At 47.5% G+C, this 11,613-nt stretch overlaps 1 protein-coding gene across 2 annotated transcripts; it reads right to left on the bottom strand.

The window, feature by feature from the left end:
• Positions 1–4,838: 4,838 nt before the first annotated feature.
• On the bottom strand, positions 4,839–11,310 carry LOC143270001 (uncharacterized). 2 transcript variants are annotated; one of them, XM_076558118.1, is made up of 7 exons: positions 10,798–11,310; positions 10,561–10,671; positions 6,964–7,410; positions 6,554–6,742; positions 5,687–5,808; positions 5,241–5,270; positions 4,839–5,124 (listed from the first exon to the last, which is right to left on the bottom strand). In XM_076558118.1, exons 4-7 carry the CDS (start codon positions 6,623–6,625, stop codon positions 5,112–5,114), a joined length of 237 nt encoding a protein of 78 aa, XP_076414233.1. In that variant the 5' UTR covers positions 6,626–6,742; positions 6,964–7,410; positions 10,561–10,671; positions 10,798–11,310; the 3' UTR covers positions 4,839–5,111. Both variants share the same exon structure in this region; 1 of them encodes a protein (XP_076414233.1).
• Between the last annotated feature and the right edge of the window lie 303 nt (positions 11,311–11,613).

Below are 11,613 nucleotides of genomic sequence, written 5' to 3'. Positions count from 1 at the left end.
TTTGTTCTGTTTCCCCATGTTCTAAGACCCTGACCCAGCCCTTGAGAACCCCTGTTCCTGAATGGAGGCACTCTGACAGTTGCTATGGTTGCTATCTTTACCCTGTAGCCTCACAGGCTGCCTCATTCCCACTGACTACCCTTTAATTGTTGGAATCCTAGTCCTCACTCCACTGGACATCTGTCCTTCGTGTGCTTGTGTGTGTGTGTGTGTGTGTGTGTGTGTGTGTGTGTGTGTGTGTGTACAAGCATGGTTGAGCAGTGTGCTCCCACAATTTTCCAGTGTACCTAGGCACTGTGAATCATTTTGTATAAAACGGCCCCCAGATTAAAAGACTCTTACACACAGGATGAAGTGCACTTTTAATACAAAGATAAGGCTTTTCTCCTGGGAGGTCTAAGACATTGCAGGCACTTCAGGAAGCCTGTGTAGGGCTCACTAACCACAGGGATGTCAGTTTTGTGGGTCTATTTATTCCTGTCTCTCCATCCATTCAAGATGAGGGGGAGCAGTGGATCTTTTCCTTTACCTGAGGCCTTGGAGTCCCTGCCCAGGCTCACAAGCCCCATGTGTGGACTGAGACTGCCACTGACCCTAAGTCTCTGGGGCAGACAATTATCTATTAGTTAGCCTCATGGTGTGATGAGTATAGACATTTCACAGTTGTGTACTATTCAAACATCAAAGATTCCAGTGACTCCCCATTGAAGGATGTGTTCTCTCTATAGTAAGATCTGACAAAAGTGAAGTCATGTTTGTTTTTGTTGTTTGAGACAGGGTCTCTCTACACAGCCAGGCTGTTCTGGAACTCACAGATATTCTCCTGCCTCTGGATCCTAAGTGCTGGGATTAAAGAGTGTGTACTATGAAGTGGCACACAGAAGTGAAGTCGTGATAAAATGAAGGGCTTGGACTCCTTAGCCACAAAAAAACTTATCTAAAAGAATTTTTTTTAAAGTTATAGCTAAAATGGGAGAAGTAGGCCATGCATTTTTTCATAAGTATACTGGCCACATACAAATTAAATATGTAAAGAAAAGGAAGAATACATAATCAAGGACATTTAAATTCTTGTCAAGTCAAATGCTAATGAGTTATTTTACAATTGCTTTTGTTGAAAATGGAATCTTCAGTAGCTAAGTTTCATAACGTTTCGTTTGGTTATTCCTTAATGCTGCTAGTTTAACTTGAAAATAACATTGTGTTATTTTAAAACTTCATTCCTTTATATATTTTAGGCTACTGCCCCCAAGCAAACCTTTGATGAACGGTTACCAAGCAGACACCCTTTAGCACACACTCTGTGGCAGACAGCTGGGTGTTATTCAGTTGAGCTGGGATGTCCTGCTGACCACAGTCCCTGGAAGCTTTCCCACCTGCTTTAACACCATAAGGCCACCCTTTGGGCATAGACAGTACACGTGAGTCAGTGATCAAATGTCACAACCTGATGCTCAATCTTAGTAATTTCGTTTCTAACTAGGGAAAAGCAGATTGAACCAAAGAGCTTTGTTTTCATGGGTTGATTTGTTGTGCTGTTGGAAACTGCACCTTGACCCTCATGGGTGAGAGGCAAACATTCCTCAAGTGCTGTTTCCATCCCATGGTGAAGTTCATACAACACATTAGCAGACATACTTGTGTACTTGGGCCCCACCTAATTACAAAGAATGCTGTTAGGTGCTATCTATGATCTATGATCTGAGTTGCATGAATCATTCCACAGAAATCTGATTTTACCATAGAGCCTATGGCTCTGGAACAGTCTTCTTCTACTTTACTCATGTACACACCATCAACATCAAACATTTGAGTTGAAGAAGAGTGAGTGATATAATATGTAGGAAAATAATCTGTAATCAGGGCTTTCCTTGGATCCTAGAGAGTGAGCGAAGGCAGAGAGATGCTGTTGGGTGAAATGGAAAGGGGAGGATTTAGGAGAACTTGGCCATACCCCCTTTCACAATACTAAAGCATCACCTTGCTCAGGTGAGCAGTGACAGGCACTGGATGTTTCTCAGGGACACAGGCTGCAGGGAAGCAGATGAGGAGTGTGGGAGACAATGCTGGAAAAATGTGAAGGTTCACAGTTGTGAAGAGGACACACATAGGATGGTAACTCCAGTCTGAAGCTGGAAAAACAGCAACACAGGAGTTACTGCATTTTTCAGTCAACACACACATGAAAGGCTAATTTCCAGTTCCTTAAAAAAATTTAAAATGAGCCGGGCGGTGGTGCACGCCTTTAATCCCAGCACTCGGGAGGTAGAGGCAGGCGGATCTCTATGAGTTCGAGGCCAGCCTGGTCTCCAAAGCGAGTTCCAGGAAAGGCGCAAAACTACACAGAGAAACCCTGTCTTGAAAAAACAAACAAACAAACAAACAAACAAAAATTAAAATGGACACAGTGAACAGGACATTTACTGCTGAAATTGTTTCATTTCTTTGAAACTGACTGGTTGTCCTGTGGCTAAGCATTCAAAATGTCTTTACTTTTTTTTTTTTTTTCCAGACAGAGTTTCTCTGTGTAGCATTGACAGTGCTGGACCAGGCTGGTCTCTATCTCAGTGAGTTGCCTGCCTCTGTCTCTGGGGTGCTGGCATTCAAGGTGTTCACCACTACTGCACAACAAATTCTTCACTGTTAATGTAAGCTTCTCAATTGTACTGAGATGTGCTACATAGAAAGATACACACACCAAACACACACACACACACACACACACACACACACACACACACACACACACACACACAGAAGACTTCACATGTTGATCCAAATATTACCAAAGTTACTGTAGTCCTGATCAATTTCCTATCTGCACACACTACTAGAGTCTGCTGTTTTAAGAAGTGTTAAATTTGTTTAGGCTTTGGAAAAATTTTTAATGATGCAAAGATGTGTTGCATTCTTTTATGTTGCATTTGTTTAACTCTTTGAAGCTGTGCTGTGTTACTGTGCCTGTCTAAAACATCTGATTGGTCTAATAAAGAGCTAAACAGCCAATTGCAAGAAAAGAGAATCGAGCGGGGGGCTGGCAGGCAGAGAGAGGAGAAATCTGGGAGGCAAGAAAAGGAGGAGGATTCAAGGGCCATTCACCCAGCTATGCAGCCAGAAACAGAAAAAGATAAAAGCCCAGAAGCAAAATATAGATAGGGTATTTTAAATTAAGAAAAGCTGACTAGTAATAAGCCAAGCTAAGGCATTTATAAGTAATAATAAGTCTTCGTGTATATTTATTTGGGAGCTGGGTGGCAGGCCCCCAAAAGAGTAAGAGCAAAGAGAAAAAACACCACCACTACTCTGCCTTATGAGTTCTAGAGTTACCATCAGAGGCTGCACCAGGATTCCCAAACTCAGCGAGGTAGAGGGAGTGGAGCAGAGCAGAACACAGTCCCAGCAGGACCTGACCCTGAGGATCAATCCTTTCTGTTGATCCTACACACAAGCATTAGATTCTGAGAGATTGGGTGAGGGGGAGAAACTCCAGGCCACAGCTCTGGAAGGAGGCAGGAGCTCAGGAGACTGAAGTTCACCTCCTGAGTGCAGGGTGTTTTTGGGACAGAGACAGGAAAACACCCCTATTGTGGTCACACTCAAAGGAGAATGAGCCAGGCACCACTCACAGGAATGACACAGGGTTACTCCTCCACACACTAAGAAGAGAAGAAATAAACAGAAAGGATGGTTAAAAAGCTACAGCCAGGACTGAGGCCAGGCAGGCCTTACATTGCAGCCCTGGCTGCTCACAATCCTGGATACAGGACAGGGCTGGGGACACCTCTGTGTCCTGTGACCAGAGTCTGTCAGCACATGGTTATACTAAGTGACAAGGACAAGAGCCCAGGAGGACATAGCTGAGGACTGACCACAGTAATTCACACATGGACTGAGCTCCCCTGGCACAGCCCCATCCTCCCTCAGCTCCCACAGACTCCTCCTGTTCCTCTGATACTCAGAACAGAAAACACATATTCTAGAATGTTCTCTAAGCTGCCATTCATTGTCTCCATCACACTTTCAGAATTCTCTCCTTTAATTTGATCTGGCAGTCTCTCAGGTCAAGGACATTAACAATAAAGTTCACATTGAGGTTATTATTTCAGTGCGAAGTCAAGGGCTGGAGCTCAGGGCAGCATGAAGGTGAGAGGATGGAGCTGTCCCTCCTGTCTGCTGGACCAGGAAGGTTGGGTGTGGAAGGGAGCAGGGGTAGAGCAGGGACAGGGTCCTGGTCTAAAGGACTAGGCTGGATTAGCTCCCCTGTTTTTCTCATTGTGTGCACAGGAATAACTCAGACATTGGTGTCCAAAGAGAATTCATTGGTTTTTAAGTCAGAACTGGACACTCAGTCCCATGAGGCAGCTGTACCAAGATAAAGAACAAGAGTTACAAAAGTCAATATAAAGACATCATAAAGGCCCGACCTTCACTGAAATGTTCTGTGGGATGTCTTTCTATATTCTGTGAATATGTGTTGTTCCCACTGGTTAATAAATAAAGCTGCATTGGCCTATGGCAGGGCAGGATGGAGACAGTCAGGAAATCCAAGAGAGACAGAGGGAGAAGAGTTGGGAGATGCTGTGGCCACGGGGGCAAGGGGTGGGGTTGAGGTTGGGGTTGGGATGGGGGCCAAGATGTAATAGATTACAGGTAAAGCCATGAAACATGTGGCGATACATAGATTAAGAGAAATGGGTTCATTTGGGCTGGAGAGATGGCTCAGAGGTTAAGAGCACTGGCTACTCCTCCAGAATTCCTGAGTTCAATTTCCAGCAACCACATGGAGGCTCACAACCATCTATAATGAGATCTGGTGCCTTCTTCTGGTGCGTGTGTGCATAATAAGTAAATTGTTCAAAAAAAAAATAAACGTGTTAATTTAAGATGTAAAAGCTAACTAGCAATAAGACTGAGCCAAAGACCAAACAGTTTGTAATTAATATTAAGCCTGTGTGTAATTATTTCATAAGCTGCTGCGGGACAGGCGGGACACAGAAAAATGTCTGGCTGCAGAAGGAGAGGGCCCAGTCCTCTCCTCATTGACTCAGCCCCACTCCCCAGCCCCCAGGGTGTCACCTTTTCAAGCCTCCAGAGACAAGTCGGAGGTCTAGTCACTGTCCTTGCCTGCAGAAGAAATGACCAGACACAGTCAGGAGACTGACAGGTGGGGCTGGAGGAGAATCTCTCAGAAGAGCTTCCTCCCAAGTTCCTCATGGACAATTCACCCCTCACATACTGACCTGCAGCAGGAGCATAGCCTCCTTCTCCACCTGTGAGAAGAAAAGCTGTGAGAGACCAGGGAAGCCCTGGTCCCCAGCAAGCTTTCAGAACTGTGAGTGCAGACCAGGGTTGGGTCAAGAGGGATGAGGAAGGAAGAATGCAGGCAATGAACCCATTTCAGTCTAGAGGTCTGTCCTCAGCAGGAACATTCGCCTCTGGCCTCTGACCTCTGAGAATCATGTTCCCACCACCTCCATCATCAAGGTTATGAATCTGTCCTTTTTTTTTTCAAGTGCTTTATGGTAAGGAGATTGTTAACATACAGACCCAGAGATGGGCATGGGTGTGCACATGGTGTGTGTGTGTGTGTGTGTGTGTGTGTGTGTGTCTGTTCCCATTCACTATGCAGCTTTCTTGAAAGTGCTAAATGAAAAAAAAAAAAGCTCAGACCCTGCCCCTTACACACCTGTCTTCTTCCTCATCCACATCATAACACCTCCAATGATAAAAACCAAAGATCACCACAGCTCCAAGGACAGCACAGACAATGGTCACGATGGTGATGGTTGTCTGGAGAGGGTCTAGGATCTGGAAGAAAAGGAAGGAAAGGTGAGGGTCATACATGGAGCTATCAAGCCTGATCTGACCAGTGTCTGTAGACTGCTTCACCTTTCCCTGATGGGAGCTTTGAACCCAATCCCCCAGCGTGAGGGGCTCTGGCAGACCTTCATGCTCAACATGGCATGTGTATTTCTGCTTCTTTCCAGAAGGTACCACCACAGCTGCCCACTTCTGGAAGCTTTCATCCCTGCAGGTCTGGTCTCTACCATGTCCTGTATCTGTTCCTCCTCATTCTTCCAGGTCAGGGTGATGTCAGCATGCTAGAATCCCAGGGCACAGCACCTGAGTGTGACACCACCTTGAGATCTGGAGTGATGGGTCACATGTGGAGGGTCTGAGGAGAAGTTGGAAAGCTTAGGCGTTTTGCATTCTCCCTGGGGATTCCACCAAGGTCCTTGGGACCGACCTGGGAGAAGTCAGAAACGAGGTGGGGGAGGGGCCAAAATCTCCTGTAGCTTAGACACAGCATTCTGGATAAATCTCATCTTTGGGAAATTGTAGATATGGGTGAAAGAGCCCAGGGTCAGAGAATTTGAGGTATCACATCAGAAAAAGGGGACTTCTCTCCTGACTGGGTGAAGCTGAGGGATCCAGTATCCTGCATTTAGGGTGGAACCTAGGACAGGAGACCCGAGGTCTTAGTCTTGACTATAGGAAAGTCACTCACCGCTCTGGGTCAGGTGTAGTAGCCAAGCAGGGTCCTCAGGCTCACCTGCAAAGTCTGCTCATTGCCCTTGGCGATCTGCATCTCCTTCTCCCAATACTCTGGCCCCTCCTGCCCCATCCATGGCGCCTGTGGCTCCTATCTGGGAGTCTCTGCTTTGCTGTCGAAGCTCATGAACTGCGTGTCGTCCATGTAGCCGGATTCCACGTACTGGGCCTCCCCCAGGCCGGGCTGGTACTTGGTGGTGGAGAAATACCACAGCGAGTGTGAGCCCGGGTGTGGCACGTGTGGTGAGATCCCAACCTTCTTCCAGCGGCTCTCGACCCCCCGCCCCCCCGCACCCCCCCCCCGGGGGCAGGATCTGGGTGAGGGGAGCAGGGCGCCGGTGAAAAAGTGGGAGAGAGGGCAAGGCTTGGAGAAGAGGGGTCACCCTGCCCCTCTGCAGATTCAGCACTCACCTGCTTGTGTTTGGGCCAGGCCCAGGGAGGCCACCAGTAGCAGAAAGGAGGCATAGGGCACAGGGGTTCCATGCTCAGAGGTGGGGAGAATCAAAGCATAGTAACATAAAGTCGCAGACTTTGTAACTTGCAATCACAGCGATTTTTATCTCGTTCTTCAGGAACCTGTGCCCAATAGGCACCATCCCTCCACGAAGGGGCCTTTTCCCTCTCGACACTCACCTGCCTAGGTCTGATCCTCCCTTGGCTGCAGCCAGTAGAAGTACCTAGTCCCAATCCCAGTGTGAAGACCCAGAGCTGGTCAGGAATGCCCTGGAGAAATGGTTTCTCTTTAAAGCAGGAGGTGCTGGCCTGAAAGCATCACACAGACTCCTAGAGACCAGAGTCCTGTGTTCACATGCAGAAGCTCACATGCCAAGCTTGACTGGTCCGGAATCTGTGTTCTTCCTATGTGAATGGATGGGTTAAAGCAGCCTCCTGCCAGACCCAGGGTCTCCTAGTGTTTGTCCCCAGATGATGCATCCCTGGTCCCAACTGTTGTGTTTTACAATGATCTTCATTCCACAGCCCAAGTTTGTGTGAAGACAGAACATGGCTTCAGTACAGCTGCCCCCCTTCCTGCAGGTGGCTGAATGCAGCCCAGCAGTGAAGCTGCCCACATTCCCGTGTATAGACACTCCTGTGATACAGTTAATTAATCAATCAGACAGGTTAAGAAGTGAACAACTTCACAGAGCAGGACCATCGCCATGACTGGCTGTTGTGTGCTCACACTTTGGTGATGAGAGATGACCATGAGCTGAGGAGAGGAGGGACATGGATAGTGCATGGTGTGGGACAGTGATCTGAAAACTGAGGTGGCCCCTAAGTACCTCAGCCCTGTGCACTGTGGACAGGGTGGACACTGACAGAGGATGGTTCTTGTGTCAGGTGGCATCAACCAGCAGGACAGAGATTTGATTCCATTAGGCAGAGAGATCAAAATGTAAAATCTAATGTTATTTCTATCAGTAATGTCTGTTATTTTTAGACCTCAGTTAAACAAAGGTCACTAGAGCCATAGAAAGTGACCTCACCAGAGGCACAGGCTTATCCAGAATATAGACTTCTTGGATTCACAATCAGGATGATCAGAATCCTCACCCATCTTCCTGAAGTCACTCTATGGTGTCACTTTTAACCAATATGGCTTCCCTTGTTTTCCTGCTATTTCTGTCCTCAACTCCTACCTTCTCCTGAAAGCCCATGATCTCAAACCACAAACTCAGCCCTTGGAGAAGATGCTGACATTTCTCACCCTGACTCCTGACCACTCAGGCTACACATTCTGACCCACTGCACTAATGGACCCAGTTAACAATTTCCTCCAGACAGAGTTTTTTTTCTTTATTTTTGTTTTAATTTTTACTTATGTATTTTTTAACCTCAGGGCTGGGGAGATGGCTCAGGAGTTAAGCATTGACTCTTCTCCCAGAGGACCCAAGTTCAATTCTCAGCACCCATATGGCAGCTCACAGCTCTCTGTAACTCCAGTTTCAGGGGACCCCGACACCTTCTGCAAAACCACAAATGCACATAAAAATAAAATAAAATATGCTTAAAAATAATCCTCCATGTGTGATTTACTTGGGAGCTGGTTGGCGGACCCACAAAGAGTAAAGAGCAAAACCAACCAACAACAAGCTGCTTCGCTCTGTGCTAGTTAAATCGGTTTATGCTGCTTCTGCATCATCCCTGTCTCCTGCATTACCTGCCTCCTTTAGGAGCTCTACCTCCCTTTCACGGTGATTCCCTTCTGGTTTTGTGATCCCCTCATACATATGAAAGCACACACACACACACACACACACACACACACACACACACACACACGTACATAATCTTATGTTTATTTTCTGAAATGTTTATTTATTTTTGAGATAGGGTCTCAAATAGCCAAGGCTGGCTTTGAAATCACTGTGTGAGGCTGGTCTTGAACTTCTGATCCTTCTGCCTCCACCTCCCAAATGCTGGGATTACAGGGTCACAGGTGTGAGGAATAAAGCTGATAGGAGCCCAGGCTTCCCTGCCCCATCCACTGAAGTCTTCTGGAGACTCCCAGGTGAGCAGCAGGGTGGGGCAGCTGGAGAGAAGGGCCCTCCCTGGGAGCCACAGTCAGAAACCCTTTGTGTCCCAACCTCCTATAAAGTCTCTGTTTCTTTCTCTTGTGGTAAGAGGGAGTGACTCCAGGACCTGGACAGGCACTCTTCCATGTGAGCTACATTTTCAGTCTCAGTGGCTGCTGCTGGGGTTTAGCCTTCACTAAGGTGGCTGCTGCTGCTGCTGGAACCTTGCCAGCAGCAGTTCTGGCTTGTTTCCTCTTGAGCTCTGTGGTTTGCCACAGCCTTCAGAGCTCTCTCACCACTTCCTCATGGCCTCTTTTCAGACCAGAGAAGCTGTAGGAGGTGTGCTCTGCCAGACCACAGCACTTCAGTTTTCTATCTCTCTCAGTTTCTAATCTTTGTAGCCTAGCTCTCCTGGAACTCACCAGGCTGGCCTCGAATTCACAGGTTCAGGTCCCAGCACCCAGGTGATGGCTCACAACCCTTTGTAACTCCAGGGGATCTGATGCTCTCTTCTGGTCTCCATGGTTACTGCATTTACATGGAGTACATCTATTAAATAGACAAACATATATATAAAATAAAAACATAAATCTGGGTCTGGGGAGGTGGCTCAGTGGTTAAGAGCACTTAACTGTTCTTGCTGCTCTTGTCAAGGACCCGGTTTGGTTCCTGAAACCCATGACAGCTGCCTGAACCCCATTCTAGGTGATCTCATCCCCTCCTCTGATGGTTCCATACACTCAGCATAGACCAGATAGATGGATTTATGCTACAGAACAAGAGTCATGAACTCTCACTGTGAAGACAACATCCCAACCATCCACCACTCACTCACAGGTCCACATTCTCAGAGTTGCTGTGAACCATTCACATCCCCTTTTTCCCTCCCCCATTGGATCCTCAGCGTGTCTATCTCAGTCTGTGAGAGACACATCAGAGCTCTAGGGTAAAAAATTAACAAGATTTCAGAGGATTTGTCTGCAGGGGAAATTATGGTCTGGCTGAGCTTCTCACCAGCTCCTGCTCCAACCAAAACCTCAGGGACAAACCTTACCCAAAGCTACCTGCAGCCTGAGCCTAGTGCACAGTGATTCCACCTGTGAGAAATAAAGCTATGAGACTAGGGAATCTCTGAACCCCAGGAAGTTTCCAGAACTGACAGCAGACCAGGGAAGAGTCAGGAGACATGAGGAAGGAGGTATGAAGGGTATGAACCAATTTCCAACCTGTGAGTCCTCAGCATAGACCTTCCCCTCTCACTTAAGATTTCTGACCACTGAGAATGATGTCCCCATCTCTTCCACCATGAGGGTTAGGAACCTATCCTTCATTTTCCCAATGCTTTACAGTAAGGTGACTGTTAGCACACAGACCCAGAGATGGGCAGAGTTGCACATGTGTATGTGAGTGAGTGTCTTCCCATTCAACCTGTACCTTTTTTGAAGGTGCTGAATGAAAAAAGAAAAATAGCCCAGACCCTGCCCTTCCATACCTGTGTTCTTCCTCTTCCACATCATAACACCTCCAATGATAAAACCTAAGATCACCACAGCTCCAAGGACAGCACCAGCAATGGTCATGATGGGGAAGGACTGAGGAGGCTCTAGGGAAGGAAGGGAAAGGAAGGGAAGGTGAGGGTCATGGTTCCAGCTCTCAGGCCTGACTCTGCCCAGGGTCTGTAGAAGGCTCCAGCTATCTTAGTCCCATCTACACCCAAAGCTCTACTTACCCCAACTCAGGTTGAGGGGCTCAGGCAGACCCTCATGCTGCACATGGCATGTGTATTTCAGCTCCTCTCCAAAAGGCAACACCACAGCTGCCCACTTCTGGAAGCTTCTATCCCCTGCAGGTCTGGTCTCCACCAGTTCCATGACCTGTGTCTGTTCCTCCTCATCCCTCTTCCAGGTCAGAGTGATCTCAGCAGGGTAGAAACCCAGGGCCCAGCACCTCAGGGTGACATCACCTTGAGATCTGTGTCTCTGTGTCTCTGTGGGTATGAGGTCACATGTGTCTCTGGTGGGTATGAGGAGAAGAATTGGAAAATTCAGGTGTTTTGCATTCTTCCTGGCCACTTCAGCAAGGTCCATTAGACCTTCTTGGACAATCTTTTCATTGTGATGTTCTAGAATCTGGGTGAAAGAGCTTAAGGTCAGTGAGTTCTAGGTGTCCCATCAGGAAAAAGGAACTTCTGCACTTGACTGAGTGTGGTGGTGTGACTCAGCATCACTGCAGTGTGACTCCAGTGACTGTGTGTGTGTGTGTGTGTGTGTGTGTGTGTGTGTGTGTGCGCGCGCGCGTGCGTGTGCGTGTGTCGAGAACTGGGTCTGAGAGAGGACATGGTGCCCAATTGGCTGCAGAATGGAGGAACTGGGGTTGTTTCAGAGACTCCTCTCTTCCACAATGAGACAGACTCTGAGCTGTCCTGAGAGGAGGGTGAGCCTGGGAGAGCCATCATCTAGTTAGGAATGCCATGTATGGCTGGGCAATGTGGTTGATTTTAATACCAGCTGAGGAAGGAGGATCTCTTAGTTTGAGCCAATACTGG

This window comes from Peromyscus maniculatus, chromosome 21 (genome assembly GCF_049852395.1).
Source record: "Peromyscus maniculatus bairdii isolate BWxNUB_F1_BW_parent chromosome 21, HU_Pman_BW_mat_3.1, whole genome shotgun sequence".
In the NCBI taxonomy this organism is placed as follows: domain Eukaryota; kingdom Metazoa; phylum Chordata; class Mammalia; order Rodentia; family Cricetidae; genus Peromyscus; species Peromyscus maniculatus.
This window is presented reverse-complemented; position numbering and strand designations above follow the sequence as displayed.